General features: G+C 39.6%; 1 protein-coding gene across 1 annotated transcript in view; it reads left to right on the top strand.

Annotated features, from left to right (window-relative positions):
* The first annotated feature begins 1 nt into the window (after nt 1).
* LOC125457802 (integral membrane protein 2C-like) overlaps nt 2-20,766 on the top strand; it is a 59,341-nt gene continuing 38,576 nt past the window's right edge. The window contains exon 1 of the mRNA XM_048542414.2: nt 2-254. Within this exon, the coding sequence (XP_048398371.1) occupies nt 162-254 (93 nt within the window). The 5' untranslated portion in view covers nt 2-161. The remainder of the gene's footprint in view (nt 255-20,766) is intronic.

Below are 20,766 nucleotides of genomic sequence, written 5' to 3'. Positions count from 1 at the left end.
CTTCCGGAAATCGAGGAATGGAGGGGTGGGTGAAACCGAAAGGACAAATCAGAAGCAGGAAGCGCAGCCAGCTGCCGACATATTTCATACATTTTCTTTATTTTTGAGATTTGACGAGAGAAGAGTGGGTGGTTAATATATCCCCATCCTGCAAACAGAAAATGGTGAAAATCTCTCTCCCTGCAGCTCTGGGGCAGAAGCCGGAAAAGGCAGAAAGTGAAGCGGATAAAACCGAGATTCTCATCCCGCAAAATGTGAGTCGCTTGCAATATTATTACATGCCAACAGCGTCACCCCTGTAAAGATCGTTACTTTTCCCTCCGTTCGCTCTCTCCGCGCTGTAGCACTCAGGGTTTCCGTGGGCTGACAGTTCGCGCTGTGTCTTTAGTCTGCAATAAAACTACAAAAAGGGACGACAAACTACCAAGGAGAAAGGGTGTGAATCGCAGTCACAGTGCATCTCGCTGTGTTTGGCTTCCCTCCTGCGTATTGACAATAGGGTTGCGCTGGAGCAATTCAACATTGTTTCGGTTGTTTTCCGTACAAGCCTCCCACCCCTCCCCCCATGCCTTTGTTGCTTTGTTTACTTGGAAATATTTTAGTTAATATACAGTGGTGAATTTCAATTGCTAGAATGGCAACATTAAAAATATGCGTATGCGAATGTTTTATTTTCCTGCGGGAAATTGCTGCCGCATTTTAGAAGAACTCCTTTTTCAGTGTGTTGGAAATAGATTCAGGATGTGCTGGAGATCTCAGCAATTCTGGCAGCAACCGCGGAGAGGGAATAGCAGAGCTAAGGTTTTAAGTGCGATGACTTCTTCGGAAATAGCACTTTCAGATTTTATTTCAGATCCCCAGCACCGGCAAACTGGAAATAGCTAGACATTATGTATGCACAATATTTTTAATATTTACATTCCATTCATTCCGCCACTTGTGATCATTGGCCTGAAATAATTTTGTGATAATCTACATCACCATGCAATGAAACGTCAATGACATTTAATGGTTCGAGCGGCTCAAAACTGTTTTCAAGTTGCAGGCGGAAGGCCGAGCTAAAACACGACCAGCGTAGTAGTTCATCAATAGAAACGCTTTTGATTGTGCTCCGTATAAGATTGTATTAGAACAATTGTTTGGAGAACTCATTCCTGTTCAACCTGGTCTCTTTTTTTAAAAAAAACCACTTGTTAAACTCATGACTAATTACAATCTTATTCAGTTGTTTTGTTTTAGAAAAGCCTTTCGTAATGATTGTGCAGAAAGACAACAAGACAAACCATTTAACTTCCATGAAATAAAGCACTGCTGATGCTGGAAACCTGAAACAAAAACAGATAAACAAAAAAAACAGTTCTAAGAAGGGTCAGTGGACCGGAAAAGTTATCTCTGCTTTCTGTCCATAGATGCTGTACAGCTCTATGACTCTGCTGCCAGATCTCCTGAGTTTCTCCAGTAATTTCGGTTATAGTTTCAGATTTCATCCCTTTTAAAAGCAATTTCTACAGCAGTGGATGACACTTAGATTTAAAGGGCGGCACGCTGGCTCAGTGGTTAGCACTGCAGCCTCACAGCGTCAGGAACCTGGGTTCGATTCCAGCCTTGGGTGACTGTCTGTGTGGAGTTTGCATGTTCTCCCCAAGTCTGCGTGGGTTTCCTCCGAGTGCTCCGGTTTCCTCCCACCGTCCAAAGATGTGCAGGCTAGGTGGATTGGCCATGCTAAATTGCCCGCAGTGTTCAGGGGTGTGTGGGTTATAGGGAGGTGGGTCTGGGTGGGATGCCCCAAGGGGCGCTGTGGACTTGTTCGGCCAAAGGGCCTGTTTCCACACTGTGGGGAATCTAATCTTTAAAAAAAACTCACAAAGCAAACTATTGCTTAATCATTTTGTTTTCAAAACCTGCTATGTTCTATGGCTGTTTTAATTTAGAATAACTGCACAGTAGAGATTTTAATGTTTAAAAGAAAACACTTTGTTCTGAAATGTAGAATTGTTCATTGTCATTTAGGATAGAGACTAATCCTTTGGCAATGCTTTTCATCATGTTATTGAAATCCAAACCAAAAACCCAAAATGAGTCATTAACATTCAAATTCCAGAGCTGAATATATTTTCTCGCAGTGCAGCTCAGATATTTTGTTGATTTATGAAAGGAATGAATAAATCTGAAAAAGCAGTAATTTCCAGCATTTCTGAAGTTATGACAAGCCTTCAAAAAACATTGATTTGGCCCTGACTGGAATACTGTACTGACTTTGGACTCCATTCTTTAAGAAAAATGTGAAGATTTTTGAGGAAGCAGAAAAAGATTATAGAAATGATTCAATAAATGAAGGATTTCAGTTAATTGGATAAATCGAAGAAGTTGGGACTGCTCTCAGAATAGAAGTTTGAGTGGAAAACTAGAAAATATTGACTTATGATTAAGAAAATAATTAAAGGTGATAAGATACATTTTTATGCAATGTTTGGCTAGGAATCAGAATGCCTGGCTTGAGAGTCTGGTGGTGACAGCTTCAAGTCTTTTTTTAAAAAAAATTGACTTTTAAAAAGTACCTGGAGAAAAGGTCATAGGACCACAAAGGGCATGGGATTAGTGCCACCTATACTGCTGTATCAGAAAGCAGGCACAGACTCGATTGGCTGAATGGCTGCCCTTATGATGTGACAATCCCACATTTCAATTTTCTATATAAGGAGACAAATTGTGAAACTTCTTTATTGACTGCAATGGCAATGTTCCTTTAATATGCTAAGCATTGGAATAGTCCTTATTGTTTTAAAGTTTTAGATGACAGGTTAGAAAATGACCAGAAGGGTTACACTTCTATAAAGGAAAATCCAAACTTATTCAGCTGTGACTCCAGTAGGTGAGGTGTTGTTAAAGTAGCGACAATACATACTAAATGACTTCTGTCATTGACCTCTGAAAGTGAGTTAGTTTTGCTTTGCTTATCTATTTACTAGTAATGTGTTAGAAAGATTTTTACTTCATCGTGATGAGATGGGAATTTGTACTGTTTGAATGCATTTAATAATTTTCATTTGCCAAGATGGCTTTTCTTTAGACTGCAGTTCTTGCTTGCTAATAAAGAGAAATTCAAAAAAATTATCATCATTTATAGAACCTTTTATACCTTGTAAGGATATCCCAATGATATTAACAGCCAATCAAGTACTTTTGAATAGTAGGTTCTATTACAATGTTACCAGTAAGTGTTGCACTTTACCAACATCAAAAGAATTTTATTATCACTGGCGAAGACATCATTTATGGTCCTGGTTGCCTTCAGAAAGCAGTGAACCAGATGTAATGTATTTTGATTTTCTCCTCATTCCTAAAAGATATGTACCTTGTTCTGGATGCTGGTGGATTATAATATACAATATACTTTGCTGTAATGGCATTGAATATCTCGATAAATAAAAAAAATCCTAAATTTCCATTATCTTTGATTTTGACTTTTTTTTTAATTTCCCCCTTATTGACATGTCAAATGCCTAACTTATGTCCAGTGCACTGGGAGATTTCAGACAATGGGTTTGAACTGTTTTTAAAAAAACTGTAAGAAACAGAAAGGCAGAAATGGAGAATTTTTTTTAGGGAGGAATTTCCAATGGTCAACTCCTTGGCAGCAGAAAGCAGGGCTAACTGTTGTGAAATGGTCAAAACAGGGCATGTGGAAGAGGCCAGAGTTGGTGGAGTGCAGTGATCAGGAGGATTGTAGAGCTGGGAGTTGTTACAGAAGTAATGAAGGTGAATGTGAAGCAAGGACAAAAATGTTCAATTTGAAGTGTTGCTAAACTAAAAAGTAAAGTTTCCATAATCTCAGATGAAGATGGGCATGATTGAGAAGGTGGGACCTACACCATAACCTCAACATGTGCAGGAATTACATGTGTGCTGTTGGCAACATTCTGTATCACAAACCACCCATACAGCCAACTGAGCTAACTGACCCTCTTAACTAAGGAGTCAATGTAATGCAACGAGCATAAGATTAATAGATGCATTGAATTTGATGTAGATTAGTATGTAATCTTCAGAAATTTGCGTAAACTTCAGATTATGAAAGTGGCGTGGAATGAGATGGAATGTTCAAGGCCAGAGGTAGCAGAGGCATGGCTAAGCAGCATTTAAATTGACGTGGATCAATGATATTACTGAGGTGGAAATAATCTTGTTCATGGCTGATAAGTGGTTGTCTAGTTAGTTGCTCATCTTTGGATCAGGTAAAATACCAAGACTGTGAACAATTTGATTCAATCTCACCTGTCTGGAAGAGGAAAGAAGTCAGTGGGACTGGAGTTTGTTTCTTTCAATATTTATACGGGGGAAAATCCTGCTATTTCAGCTATTGCATGACAGACAACTGTCTGACGATTTAGTGACAGAGGGTTTGGGGAAAATGATGGTGAAGTGGAGATGGGTATCATCAGCTTATGCATTTGAAATTGAAGCTGCAATTCTAGATGATATTTTGGAGGTTCAGTATGTAGGTGAGAAATGGGTGGATCTAAGAATGACATTTTGGAGGACACCAGAGGTAATGGTGCTGAAGTGGAAAGAGAGGTCGATGAAGTTAATTGTGTCACTACTATGAAATTGAGAATAGAACCAGATAAAAGCAATCCCACCCAGCTGGGTGGATGCTGTTGAGAGACATTCTGGCAGGGCTGTCACTGTTAAAGGCTGCTTTAAAGCTGAGAAAGATAAGAGTGGAACATATTAAACTGTCAAAGTCACATGAGAGCCATTGGTAACTTTTTGATAAGAGCTGTTCACTGTGACATAATAAATACACTGTTTTGCATCAACCATGGCAGATTCCTCTAAAATGTACAATTACCATGTGTCAAATGTAACTGCAGTGTTCAGTTGGTTTACAAGCTTGCAGTGATGTCTGGGGGAAAGCATAGTGAAAGAAAAATAATGATTTAAATAGAGTAAAAGTTTGGTACAATGTAAATCTTCGAAGATTCAAAGCAAGACTTCTATAGCTGACTGAGTTACCTAAAAGAGATGCTTGTTCCATGTTTATGTGCTGTTAATCTCAAATAACTCAATCAATCAGGACATTACTACAATATGTGTTAGTTTTCTCACAAATAGGGCATTCAAACCAAACTACTGTGTCACCAGAATGACTTCTTGTTAATGGTTCTGCTAATCTAATGGGATCTGCTTGTCATTAATAAGGTGAGTCTGAATGTGGTACTTTCAATGATGTACAGTCTTGTTGCAAAATAAAAAAATGCAACTTTTGATGAATAGCTTCTGTTTCAACCAATTTAGTAATAAAAATTTCTTAAACTTAACTTTGTGTCCAAAACAAACTGTAGTCTTGTACTTAGAAATAATTTGATAAATGGACCGATTGCAAACAATGGGACAATTGTCCCCAAATGGGACAATGCAGAAAATGTGCATGCTGTGTAAATGTAGGAATTATATTATCCCCTGGTAACTCAAATTACCTAGCATATACTAGGGTAATAGAAATTAGTAAGATGTCCATATCGATGCCTGATTTTTAATGAGATTGATGATCAGAGCTGGGCAGTAATAGGGCTAAATTTAGCTACCGCTCCCTTATGTCAATGTAGGAAAAATTGCCCAGGATGCACGATACTGTCACCAATCAGTGACCTCACTTGGACATAGATTTCTAAACACACAAAGAACAAGCTCAGGCATGGCCATGAGTTCCCTTTATAAATCAATAGTGGGATAGACTTCTGGTGCAAGATACATGTTTCATTAGTGTCACAATAATGTATGGTCATCACTCCAGGAATCACATCCAGTGAGAGAAGTATTGGTTCACAACGATGAGGGAGAAAATGCTTTGTTAGATAAAAATCAAATTTATGGCTGATTTCAGTGTATGTTTTTGATCAATTGGTTTTCAATTTTACTTTCATGGAATATGGGTGTTGCTGGCTAGGCCGGTATTTATCACTCATTTGAAATTATCCTTGAGATAGGGTCAGTGAGCTGCATTCATAGAATCCCCACAGTGTGGAAACTGGCCATTCAGCCCAACATGTCCACACCAACCCTCCAAAGAGCATCCCACTCAGACCCATTCCTCTATCCTATCCCTGTAACTGCATTTCCTGTAGCTAATGCACCTAACCTATACACCTCCAGACACTATGGGCAATTTAACATGGCCAATCCACCTAACCTGCACATCTTTGGACTGTAGGAAAAAAACCTGAGCAGAGCAGCCAGCAGAAACCCATGCAGATACAGGGAGAACGTGCAAACTCCACACAGACAGTTGCCTGAGGTTGGAATGGAACCCGGGTCCCTGGCACTGTGAGGCAACAGTGCTAACCACTGATCCACCATGCTACCCTGCATTGTGTCCATGAGTAGGTACACCCATAGTGCTGTTAGGGATGGGAGTTGCAGGATTTTGACCAGTGACTGTGAAGGATATAGTTCCAAGTCAGGATGGTGTGTGCTTCAGAAGGAAACTTACAGGAGGTGCACCCATACTTCTGCTGCCCTTATCCACCAAGGTGGAAGTGATTGCTGATTTGGAAGGGTTTGTCAATGAAAATTTGGTGAGTTATTGCAGTACATTTGGTAGATGGTACACACTGTGCATTAGTTTGGAGGAAAAGAGTGCTGAAGGTACTGGAGATCATTGCCTGCTACTTTTATGTGGTGCAAATTTTGCAAGATTGGATGTTGTCCAGACTTTGATCCATATGGATAGGGAATTCTTCAGTATCTGAGCAGTTCGAAAAGGTGCTGATGGTTAAGTAATTATTAGTGAATATCTCCACTTCAGGTCTCATGATGGAATCAGGGTAGGTGATTAAGTAGCTGAATATGATTGTGCCTAGGACACTACCCTGAGGAATCCCTACAGTCATGTTTTGTGTTTGAAGTGATTGACCTCCAAAAACTACAACCACCTTCTTCTGTACTCAACGTGTCTTCAATCAGCAGAGAGTTTTCACTGATTCCCGTTCACTCCAGATTTGTTGGAGCTCCTTGATGTCACTCTCAGTCAAAAGAGGCCTTGATGCCAAGGACAGTCACTCTCACCTCATTTTTGGAGTTCAGCTCCTTTATCCATGTTTAAACTAAAGCTGAAATGAGATAAGATCTGAGTGGCTCAAGTCAAATCCAAACTGAGCATTGGTGATTCATTGCTAAGCAGGTTCCACTTGACAGGAATGTTGATAACCCCTTTCATCACTGATGAATGTGAATAGCTTGATGAGTCAATAATTGGCTGGATTTGATTTATCCTTCATTCTATGGACTAAACTGGGCAATATTACACATTGTTGGGAAGATGCCAGAATTGGAGTTACACTGGAACAACTTGGCTGGGGGTGCAGCTAATTCTGGAGTACAAGTCTTCAGCACTATTGCCCAGAGTGTTGTCAGGCTCAGAGCCTTGGTGTATCCAATGCCCACAGGCATTTCTTGAATCATGTGGAGTGAGTCAAATGGGCTGATGATTGGTGATAATGGGAACTGCAGATGCTGGAGAATCCAAGATAACAAAGTGTGAAGCTGGATGAACACAGCAGGCCAAGCAGCATCTCAGGAGCACAAAAGCTGACGTTTCGGTCTAGGCCTGAAACGTCAGCTTTTGTGCTCCTGAGATGCTGCTTGGCCTGCTGTGTTCATCCAGCTTCACACTTTATTATCTTGGCTGATGATTGGCATTGCTGGGGGTCTTTAGGACAAGCCTGAGATGAGTGATCCATTCAACTATTGTGGCTAAAGATGTTTGCTTCCCTTTATCTTTTTGCACTAATGTCTTTATCCCCACTATCCTTGATATTTATGAAGTTGCAATCTCCACTTAGTTGTTTAATTGTCCACCACCATTAATGTTTAGATACAGCTGGACTGCAGAGCTTAGATCTGACCCATTGATCGGAAATCCTGTCAGTCTGTTTATTGTATGTTACTTCCACAGTCTTGCATGCCGTTTGCTGTTTTGTAGCTTCACCAGGTTGACACTCCATTTTTATATATGCCTGGTGCTGCTCCTGGCATGCTCTTTGCACTCATCCATGAGTCTGTGTTGGTCCCCTGGCTTGATGATAGTGCTAGAATGGGACATGCCAGACCATGCTCTTACAAATTGTGCTTGTATTCAATGCTGCTGCTGCTGCTGCTGATGGCCCAAAGTGCCTTGTGGATGCCCATTTTTGAGCTCCTAAACCTGTTTGAAATCACACCAATTAGCTCAGTGGCTCTGCCACAGAGCATAATGGAGAGTATGACTGAAGATGGAGTGCATCACCACTACTGTAATGTTCCATAGGTCATGATGTAGAATAAAAGTACTACTTATAGTTACCTAGAAAGCCAATGAAATACCATATCTACAGCTTAAATAAGAAGATCTTGCAACCAGGCTTCTTAAACCTAAGCACTGGTTTATTATCAATACAAAGCTTATCCAATAAATATGTAATAAAAGGGTAACAAATGCCGTCAGTCCCATAGAAGTATAATTGCTTTTCTCTCTAAATATAGAATCCCTACAGTGTGGAAACAGGCCATTCGACCCAACAAGTCCATACCACCCCTCCGAAGAACCTTCCACCCAGACCTATTCCCCTACCTTTCCCATGTCTAATCCACCCTAGCCTAAACATCCCTGGGCACTGTGGGAAATTTAATATGGCCAATCCACTTAGCCTGCACATCTTTGGACTGTGGGAGGAAACCCATGCAGACTGAGGGAGAATGTGTAAACTACACACACATAGTTGCCCGAGGGGGAATTGACCCCGGGTCCCTGGCACTGTGAGGCAGCAGCGCTAACTACTGACCCACCATGCCACACGCCATACAAACACAAGTGCACACTCTTGAGGAAAAAAAAGAAAAAAAACTTTACAGAAATTGACTTTCTCAAAAAAAAACACTGGCAGTTTGTTATTTTTGAAAGTAAAGGATAGACAATCTTTAATACTCTGGCATGTGTGGTCAAGACACTAAACACGTGCTTGTTTCTAAAACCATGCAGGAGCAATTTCAAAAGAACAAACAAATTGGACCTTGAACTCAAGGATTTTCTTTCCAGAATTGAGGGGCCAAGGAAGACAGCTTGTTCTCAGTAGGCTTTCCTGCAATTCAGCTCGTTCTGAACAGGTTTCCTCCAATTCAACTCAGTGGTAGGCTTTCGTCCAACTGAATGAGATTAAAAAAAAAACAAGCGCTTATGTCCTGCTAGCAACTTTAAAGATGAAATGTCTTTGCAACAATATCCACAATGTGAAGGCAAGGCTGTATCACCACAAGGAATGTTTTGTTGTCTGTGCTACAATACTGTTACAGGCAGACGCATCTGTGGCAGGTAGATTGGTGAGAATACGGTCAAATAAGTTTGTCTCTCTTGTTGGTTGTAACGGCTTCCTGCAGTCTATCAGTTTTAGGACTTGGCTGGCTCTGTGAACAGACACATTATCGGGCAAGTTTGGGTGAGGGATGTTGAAATCCCCCACCTAGAGTGTATTCTGTGCCCTTGTTACTCTGTTTCTCCCAGTTGGTGTCCAACATGGAGGAGTACTGTTCAACAGCTATGGGTGGGGGGGTCAGGCAGCAGTAAGTGGCAATCGGCAAAAGACTTCCGTGTCCACGTTTGATCAGATACCATGAGAGTTACTGTGGCTTGGAGTCCATGTTGAGGAGCCTCAGAGCATCTCCCTCTGAACCATATACCACTGTGCAGCCACCTCTGCTGGATCAAGACAAATCCAAGAAAATGGTGGTGCCAGGGACATTGTAAAAGCTTAGTTCTGTGAGTATGATTCTGTCAAATGTTGTTTGTATCTAGTCTCTAAAATAGCTCTCCGAATTTTGGTACACACTGCTAGCTATTAGTCACCAAGACTTTTCAGGGTTGACAGTGCTGGATTTGCCTCTTTTGTTTTTGGTGTGTAGGTCAATGCAGGATGGTCTGTTCAGTTTTGTTCTTTTTTATTGTTTGGTAGTTTTTGATAAAACAGAATGGCCTTCTGGGCCATTTCAGAGAGCATATAAGATTCAAGCATATTGCCGTGGGTTTGAAGTCAGACTAGGGAGGGCTGGCAGAATTCCTTCCCCAAAGATAATTAGTGAATCAGACGGGTTGTTACAACAATTATGTATGGTCACCATTGGATCAGATTTATTGATTGAATTCTCATTCAACCAGTTGCCATAGTGAGATTTAAAGACCTGTGCCAAATCATTAGCCACGGCTTCTTTAGTACTGTGGCATTATCAGTTTGTTAACTATTCCCTTCTACTGACGGAAAGGAAGCATATTTAACTAAATTGGATAAAAAGGATTTGTAGTCCCACATATGTGTAAAGGAAATTGATGTGGTCATCACAGAACTCTGATTGAGACTGGCAATTCAATTTTAATAACAGACAAAGGATTATAAGTGAATTGGTGGTAGCCTATTGATAATATCAATGGATTAACAATCCAGGACCAAAGGTTAATATTCTAGGGACATGGGTTTCAATCCTACCATGGCAGATGATGAAACCTGAATTCAGTGAAAAGTCATCATAATGGTGATCACATAACTACTGTCAATTGGTGCAGTCCGGCCTACATGTGACACCAGAACCAATGCCCCCTTGGTAATTTAGGGTAGACAATAGAAACTGGACTAGCTATCAATGCCCACATTCCGCAAACAGTATAAAAATAAAAAATGTTGATAAGATAGTGTATCATTGCTTGATTGATGACATAAGATAAGTGCAGGAATCCCATTACTATGTATATGGCCTATCCTTATTTTATACTCATTTCTGCTCTGTTGATGTAGTTTAAACTGGTGGATGTGAGGCTATTGATAGATCAGCTCTGCTTTGCACTGAAAACTTTCATGAAGATTCTCAATATATATGTACATATGGAGACAACTTCCCTCTGTTGAACAACCAGACCCTATTTGGATCTTTGAGGTTAACATGCAATCAGGGAGGCAGCTTTGTAGAAAGTCCAGGAGATTTTATTAATCCGAAATACAATTAGCCAGAATGTAACATCTTACTATTTATTCACATTTGCCACATCTGAACTGTATATTATTGTCAACTTCTTTTAAAATCCAGTAGGTTTTAATTACTGGTTCTAATTATAAAAGGGGCCCTCACTATGAAAATTGGTTCTGTTCCACTTAAGGTCAGACTATATTATAAAAGCCTTCATCAAGGAGCAGCTATGTCCAGTACTGTGTTCCCGTGTAGCAACTCCACACAGCAGCCATGTTCATCATTGTGTCCCTGTACTGAAACGTAAACAGATTTGTTGTACCATTTTCCTTTATCCACATATTGCCTCAACTGTACTTGTCATGTGTTGTCTAACAAACTAATATCTGGACAATCTCTTTTGCAGAACTGTTAATGGAAACATATGTAAACAACTTCAACTCTCACAGAAAATGCATAAATGCACAATCTGCCATATCAACAACATGTAGCATCCTCAACATTGCACAATATGTTAGGAAACAGTAGCATGGTGGTAATAAAATGTGAGGCTGGATGAACACAGCACACCCAGCATGGTGGTAATGTTGGTCTAATAATTCAGTGACTTGTGCTAATGGAGAAATGAGCTCACATCTCATTACAGCAGTTGAATGAATTTAGATTCAGTTTATTAGCCGGAACTAAAAAATGTTGATCTATCTAGTAATCAGGCTGGTATTGAATTGATGTATAATCCCATCTGGTTCACTGACATCCTTCAGAAAAGGAAATCTGTTACCATTAACCGGTCACTACAGAACTGCACATTACAGTGTGACTCTTTAATAACCTTCTGAAATGGTCTAACAAGCAACTCTGTTGTCAGGAGCTCACTAAAGCCTGCTCAAGAGTAGTTAGAACTGGGCAAAAAATACTGGCTTTGTGGCAAAGCTCACATACCTTGAACAAATTTTAAAAATCGCAAAGTATTTCAAAGTAATGTAATCAGGCGGAATGTCACACAGAACCACTTGAGAATATGAGACTGTAAATGTAGAATGGGTTATATGGAGAGTTGTAAAAGAAGCAGGAAAAGACAAGGTACTGAACACAGCATCCACCATTAAAACTGAGGTCTCAGAGAAGAGACATAAAATGTGGGGAAAGTGTATTCGAGCAGACAGCATCTGGTTTGCAATTCAGGTGTGAGTTATGCTAAATGTTAACAGTTTGACCTTGCATACAGGGGCTATCAATTACTCCTAAGTGATCTGAGCACTTTGCATATGAGTGTGCCCATTCCACCCAGTATCAAGCTTTCAAAGAACATAGATGGGGTCCGTTATAGTAACGTACATTGAGGCTGTTAACTGGTTATTACTATATTTCACATGTAGCTCCATGTGCATCGCCACAACCATTTTGCTAGCCTGGTGGAGAAAATACCTAGTCAGATGAAGCCTGGATGGAATTGTTAAGCTGCTTATTTCATAACAGGAAAACAAACTGATTCACAGTTAAAATTAACTTCACTGAATTCAAACAGCACAACTTGTCTTTGTGTATAAAATAATGAGTAGCTTCTACTTCCTTGCAACAATAGATCATGTTGCTTCACTTAAATGAATTAATTTCTCATCACTCACCTATATTCAGTTCTCTAGAAGCATGCAATGGATGCCGTGTGGATTAATGCTTAGAATGTTGATTGATTCTGACTGACTTTTTAAAGGTTATTAGTGCACAGACAAATCGGACAATAAAATTGAGTTCTGTTGTATTGATGCTTTCAGCACTGTAGGTGCCATTTTGGTATTGTGCATACATCACATCTGGCCCATACTCATCTGTTTTGTTGAGAATGTTAGAAGCAGGCATTAAAAGTACGTGGAGTAGGAGGATGGTGACATTTATCAGTCTGTAGCACTGTTTTGATAACAGTGCTGTGATTTTTGACCTCACCACTTTCTTGTAACATACAAAACTGGGTATTGTGTTCCGCAGCAAGCAGCAGCTGCTCTGTGACATCCTTGGCTTCAGTGCCAGGGTGAAACAGAATTTCATCACGGACTCACATCTATGACTACAGAAATGTTTGCCAGTTCCGCATCACCTCCACTCTTTCATTTCTTCCCACCCTTCTGTCGAGATGAGCTGCTCATGGTACCACAGACATGGCTCATACTGCCTTCCCTTGAGGAGCCCGCATCCTTGTCAAATTATAAAATGATGAACGATTTGTGAGTGGGACAATTCTATTCCCTTTCCGCCTCGAGAGTTCATGTTTCTGTAGCTGAGCAGCACTTCCTGTACTCGTGATAGCAAGATCTGCAGATGCTGGAGTCAGAGATAACAAAGTGTGGAGCTGGAGGAACATAGCAGGCCAGGCAGCATCAGAGGAATGGGAAGGGTCCTGATCCATAACATTAGCTTTCCTGTTCCTCTGATGCTGCCTGGTCTGCTGTGTTCCTCCAGCTCCACATTTTGTTACTTCCTGGACTTGTGTTGTCTAGGATACTGATACGGTCCATGACTTTCCTCATCTTGCACTCCACACATTATACTTGACCAAGGTGCTTGCCATGTCTTAACTTTGTTGCCCATAGGTTAAATTTGATTTTTTTTATTATTTGTATGGACCTATTTTACTGGCCCAACTCTAAGTTGTTGTTATTATATTGATTGCCAATTTATTTTGTGTAAGTATATTGATAACTTGATGTCATCAGCAGTATTATTTTAAAATACCTGCCACTATCCATAAACTTATCAACAATGCAAAAAATAAGTGAACCAGTAAATAATTGGTTAAAACCAGTTTTCTGAGGTACGTTTTCACATTTGCAAGTTTTAGTTCAGTATTACAGTGCTCTCTTTTGAGTGTTCTTGCTTTCTCTTCCATGCTTCAGCTTTGCCCCACTATTCACAAGCAAATGTGAACACCCTGATTGGCTGGAGGACCACTCAGTGAAGATGTAGCCACTTGCCACCAGTAGAATGTTCCTGCAACCTTGTGATTCAATCTATTGCCCACAAATTCAACTCCTGCCTTGACCGATCCATGACTGTTGGTATCATGACCATTGACACTGCATCAGCTGAAGTCATTAAGTGGGTTGTGAAGCTTGACATTGAACTCTAACTGCGTCTCCAGCCATTTAGTATGGCTGCCAGCTTTTCTCAGCTTTTGAGTCCTCTTGGCCTTCATGTCAGGACACGTGCCACTTTCTTTTGTTGAATAGGGATTGCAGAGGTGGCTTCTTAATTAACCACCTCTGGAAGACCACGCAGGTATCCTGAATGCAGACATCATCTGGGTCAGGGGCTATTAATTGACAAAACACCTGAAAATCTTTTAAGAACTGAAGATTGTGCCCAAAGAACGTGACCCTGAGCAGTGGCAGTAGCAGTAACATCGGTATTTGCTTGTCTTTCGCAGAGAGGAGGTTTGTGTTGATAAACAGGCAGAAGAGTACTAGAAAATTGCATTTGGATAATAGTAAATCATTTGACTGGATAATTGAAACCTTCCAAGAGAACTAACGTGTTTTGTGTTTCAGATGTAGTGTTGCAGAGCTGCTATTTAATGTATTTCTGTTGCCTTTTCAATTTAGTGCTATTGATTTTAGCCATTGTAAGCTCTTGATGATCATTGTCATGTTATTTTTATAGGGATTTTCTAACCTCTAACTTTTCTAAACTATTTATAGTTTTCTACTTTGGATTTCATTGGCAAGTTCCAAATATCAAGTGTGGTTACCCTTTTCCATCGAACATTAGACCTGAATAGGAATTACATTTAGATATATGGCCAATGCTATGCTTCTATAAAATCTCACTTATTCTTCCAAGCAGTAATGAATCATATTCTGAATCATTTCCGATTTTAAAAAGAACTCAAATAAATTAACTTACAAAATATGAACAAGAACATTAGTCACATGCATGATGCAATTGCACATCCAGAGTAGACGTTGCAGTTTTATGTTGAAATAGCAATTTGTTTTGTTGTTCAATTGCAGCTTCCATTCAGAGCAACACAAATAAATTCAGCTGCAAGAATTCTTTTCTCTCTTCATATTCTGACTAAATATCTGACTATCATCTTTGCAGTTACAGTTGTTCCTCTGTATGTGTGAGGATTCCATTTCCGAGAGCCCTGTGAATGATAATTCGGAGTGCAGAGCTCATAAAAAATACAGACCAAAAGTCATGGATATGCAAGCTTGCCCACGGACATTGAATTTTGTTGCTACCTACCTTTTGACATGGATAGGTGAATTTGCAAGCCATGACCTCGAGGTGACAGAGGATTTGCTATATATGCTTTTCCCCTACGTTTGATGCTTCTCTAACTTTAATTATCTCTCGCTGGTGGGTCCTTTGTTTAAAATTCTTCATAACAGGAATATGCATATTATGAATATACTGAAATATCTCCTTAAATGTCTGCTGCTGTATCTCTGTTGATCCATCATTTAATACGTCAATTCACTTCAGCTAGTTCAGCTTTCATGCCTGCATAGTTGTGTTTATTTAGGTTTAAAGTACTACCCTTAGCCTCCAATGTTCTCTCTTTCAAGCTGTATATGTCTCTGATGAATAACTCAAGCATATTGGTCTTTCTTCTCCCAGGAGGCGACTTTACTGTGATGTCATTAATTCATCCCATTGCATTACACAATACAGAGTCTAATATAATCTGCTGTCTGATGGATATTAAATTGTGCTGTTCGGAGGAATTATTTGAAAAGCATTCTATGAGACCCTTACCCAGGGTCTTACTACTAATCTGAGTTTTCCTGTTTGTATGTAAATTAAAGTCAGCCATGATTATTGTTGTCTTTTTATCAGAACCACCTGATACTACTACTTTTATACTTTGCCCCACATCGTGGTTATTATTTGGAAGCATGCAGATCGTTCCCATTAATGACTTATTTACCTTAATATTCTTCACTGCCGCCCACACCAACTCTACATCCCGATCTCCTGAACTACAGTCATCTCTAACTACTACACAAATGCAATACATGACTAACACTGCTACTCCTCCACCCATACCTAGCCTCCTATCATTCTTGAATGTTGTATACTCCTCAATATTCAGTTCCCCATCCTTGTCATCTTAAGGACTAATCTCTTATAGCAATCAGATCATTTTTATTTACTTCAGTATATGCAACTAGTTTGTTTACTTTGATTCAGATACAGAGCTTCGAGCAATTTCTTTTGTTATTTTTATACTATTTAGTCTTGATTGTTGGTGTGTTCCTAGGGTTTTCTTATTCCCAGGTCTCTTTTGGCTCTTCTCTGACCCTCATTTCCCACATCACTATTCTCCTCTCTTGCCTTGTTTTTATTCTTTCCACATTTGATCCTTTGTCTGCATTATTTGGCTTAAAGCCCTCTCTACTTCCTTCTGTTTTGTTAGTCGCAGCATGGTTCAGGTATAGTCTATCCAGGCAGCACAGGCTCACTTTCCCCAGTACTGGTATCACTGGCTTGAACCCGAGCCCCCTTCTGCCACATCAATCTTTGAGTCAGGTATTGATCTCTCAAATGTTATGTACCCTCTGCTAAATTACATTTGCCCCAGGCAATAATCTTGATATTATAATATTTGAGGTTTTGCTTTTTAATTTTGTGCCTAGTTTTTCACAGTTCTCTGCAGAACCTGTTTCCTGGTTCTGTTTATGTTATTGGTACCTACATAAATTATTGCATTGGATCCCGCCCCTTCACTGCATATTCCTTTCCAACAGTCAGCAGATGTCCCAAGCACTGGCAGCAACACAATTGTCTAGACTCTTGCTCTTAGCTATAGAAAACAATGTCAGCTCCCCTCATGATACGATCAGCTAATACCATTACATTACTTGTTTCTGCCAGATCTTGAATGGTTCCCTATACCGTGGTGCCACTGTCAGTTTGCTCATCCACTCTGCAGCCCTTTTTCTCACCTAAACAGGCTGAGCGAACTTTAAACTTATTAAACAATTGCAGGGGCTCACAGAATCAAGAACAGCTTCTTCCCTGTTGTTATCAGACGTTCAAATGGACCTCTTTAATTTTAATGTTGATCTCTCTCTCTGCACCTTCTATCATTTTATCCTGCACTCTGTTCTGTTACCTTGATGCACTTGTATAGTACAATCTGCCTGTAAATTACATTAAGATACCACCGTTCACTGTATCTCGGTAGACGTGACAGTAATAAATCAAATCAAATCAAACCAAATCAAATCCTACTCTTGTCCCCTCAGGGTGCCCTTACCTATTTTGTTCTCAGTCACACTCTCCTTTTCTTTGATAACTGACGGAATCAGAAGATCCTATCCAAAAATGCTTTCACTGTCTCCTGTTGCAAGGAATCCAGGTACATTTCTCCCTCTTTGTTGCACCACAGTGTCTGTAATTCAACCTCCAGCTCAAACTCTAAGCTGAAGTAGTTCAACTTTAAACACATTGCAGATGATTATCTTGGACCAGGAACACACAATATGAGAGTGTGGCGGAAGCTGATTTAGTTGTAGCTTTCAAAACAAAATCAAATGATTATCCAAAGAGAAGTAATTGCTTTAGTACGGTGATAAGATTGGAGAGTTGAACTCAGTAAATTGCTCTCGCAGATCTAGCATAGGCACAGTGGGCAGAAGGACCACTTTCTGTGCTGTAAACTATCTGTGATTCCATCTTTTGGTGTACCATTCAGCGTATTCTCATGAGAAAATCAGTATCTCTCTTCATCATTTATTACCAGTTACCGTGCCCCAGTTCTTTTCCACATTTTCTTTTTTTCTCTTCTAAAGGAATTAGGATATGTTACTTCACCCAAGTGTAACTATTTGAGTGCATTAAGGCAATTAATTTGAATTTGAAAGGTTTAGCACTGAGCTATTCAGTGTTATTCAATGATTTTTGAGCAGGAAAAGAAAACAGGAGAAGACACTACTTTTCTCTAACACTGTAAACCCAGGGACACAGAATTCAGTTTTAGTGCTCTCATCACTGCTGTAAGAGTAATTCATTTGTGTCTGATTGAGGGACCAATCTACTTCTGTCTTGTCATGTTCAGAAGGATACACACAGGATCCTTTATTCTTCTCCGTTCCCATGTAAGCTACAGTTCTTGTATGAACTGGATGCCTGCTCTTAGGCAAATGTGGCAATAATTGGCCAGTGGCAAGTGTCAGTAATATACAATTCCACCTGTCATGTTGCATTCATATTAGGTTGGTGGGGCAGGAGCTTATTATATCTAATATATCCTCAATATATTCTTGTTGCACAGTGGTAATATATCTACCTCTGAACCGGGATACTGGGGTTCAATTCCTGGTTGCTCCAGAGGTGTGTAATATCATCTCTGCACAAGTTGATTAGAATTTTGATTTACACAACAGTGGAGATTAGGCATTCTACTTTTTCCCCTCAATATTTTTCGGCTGCATCTGATGATTCATTATTTGTTGCAATACTTCAGCGTCCCACAGACCTGCCCCTTAGTATGAAAATTGCTACATTTTATTTCCTCTTAAGATTTCCTTTTCTGAATTTTAGTAAGATATATTTAAGCGTCAAAACCTGACACACTCAAATTAGAAAACAGACTTTCTTGAAGCATCACTCTTCCAAACACTGAAATGCAGTTTGTATTTGAACAATTGTGGAAAATTGAAACAATGTAGATTGTTAGAAAGATGCAATCCTCATTCTTCATTGCTTCTTTGACTTCTTTGTCCAGTATGTAATTATACCTACATTACCTAATATCTCTACAAAAGGATGCACACCATAGGCCATATAGTAAAGTCCTTGGTGATGATGTAATTCATATATAGCTTCACTATTGTGTTGCAATCGCATGAATATAGAAAGAAGGCTTCAACAAAAAAAAGCCATCAAGAAAATGCTTTATGTTTATACAAATAGTAGCATACAAAATTGAGGGGCCGAGAGAGAAGTGATAGGAATGATCTTTTTTATTCATCAGAGAGGTAATGGCCAAGAGCATAGAGTTAAGGTATTGGAAGAAGGATTAAAGGATTTGTGGTCAAGGAGAATTTTTTTTAAAATTTGGCAGCAGGCATCTGGAACTCACTGCCTGAAGGGTTGATAGAGGCAGAAACCCTCAACAGATATAAAAAGTGCTTGGATATGCACTCAAATTGCTGTAGCCCACAGGGTAATGGGACCAAGTTAGAAATATGAAACAAGGCTGACACAGACATGATAAGCTAAATGTCATCCTCCTGAGCAACAAATCTGTTATTGTGGATGAAGACTTCTTCCTTTTTGACCTTGCATCATCCTCTGACTCTCCTTGTTGTTATGAGGAATGTAGATTTACAAAAGTCTATAGCAGCAATGAGGAAAATAAATTTATATATTGGAGCGTGTACACACCATTAAGTATTTAGAGGAGGCAATGGCCTTGTGGTATTATCGCTAGACTACTAATCCAAAAACTCAGCTATGTTCTGCAGGTCCATGTTCAAATCCTGCTATGGGGAATGGTGGAATTTGATTTCAATAAAGAATCTGGAATTAAGAGTCTAATGATGACCATTGTTGATTGTTGGGAAAAAAACCCATTTGGCTCACAAATTTCCTTTAGAGAAGGAAACTGCCATCCTTAGCTGTGACTCCAAACCACAGCAATGTGGCTGACTCTGGGTCATGATTGTGTCACACTACTTTGACCAAATCAAGACCTCTCTGGCTGCACATTTTCTACTGCCACTGCTTTATCCAATTCTAAGCAGTGTGCTGTGCAGTCATGTGCAAATAGCTAGCAATCACACTTACGTCCTCCTCCAGATATAGGGGTGGTAGCGGCATTCAGAAAGGTGGTGTTGAATGATTGATGTTGTTGTTAGAACATTTTGTTTGTCAAATGGAGGTGAGGGTACATTAGGTTTAGTAAACCAAAAACTAAAAAAGGCAGCCCATTTTGCATAACATTGATTCCTTATCATTGATTTCTTGACAATAACTTTTTTCTGATGATTACAAGATAACCTGCTTTTCAATTTGAATTAAAAGAGCTCCCTGCTGCCGTTTTTTCGATCCACCTAACAAAATGAAAGTATAATTGAAGCAAAGAAAATTTATTTTAGTAGTTATTGGCTTCACAAAACTGAGAATCTTGTACAGTATTTTCCATTATAGCGCAGAACTGTCATCTTCGCAAGGTCAGAGATTCTGTGGTACGCTTTGTCAATGGTACCATATTTCAGGAGGGCATATTTTATTATTGCCAATCTTAACATTAAAAGTATTTCGCTCTGTTGTTTCCAAGGTGAAGCCAGGAGCAAATTGGCTGAGTGAACTTGGTCATGTTGTCTGATCTGGTAATTGATTTTTAAGAGACCCGAAGATAGCAGACAGCTATTCATAATTCATCTGTCTAGGACACTGGAATTCTTAGTCACTGCACCTGCGTTCAGTGGCCAGAATGCTTTGAATTTTTTTTTTGCTTGATGTTTTCAATTAAGTTTGAATGTACCTTTGCAAAATTCATGTGTACCAACTTTAATGTAAATAATCAGCTGGCTTCCTATCCTGTACCCTTCACTATGTACAAAAGGCATTTTTTTCTTATTTAAGAGATTTTCATGAACTGATGTAGTCCAAGGTACAGATATATTCGCCAGTCACTGCAACAGTGCTAAAGTTTATTAAAACATACATTGAAAAGTCATGTGTCTTCTACATATCAGAAACAGGCCTTGCAAGATGGCATCTCAGAAACAAGGAGTCTCCAAATGAGAATCTCAGTCACAAATATTT

This window comes from Stegostoma tigrinum, chromosome 14, assembly GCF_030684315.1.
Source record: "Stegostoma tigrinum isolate sSteTig4 chromosome 14, sSteTig4.hap1, whole genome shotgun sequence".
Classification (NCBI taxonomy): Eukaryota; Metazoa; Chordata; class Chondrichthyes; order Orectolobiformes; family Stegostomatidae; genus Stegostoma; species Stegostoma tigrinum.
This window is presented reverse-complemented; position numbering and strand designations above follow the sequence as displayed.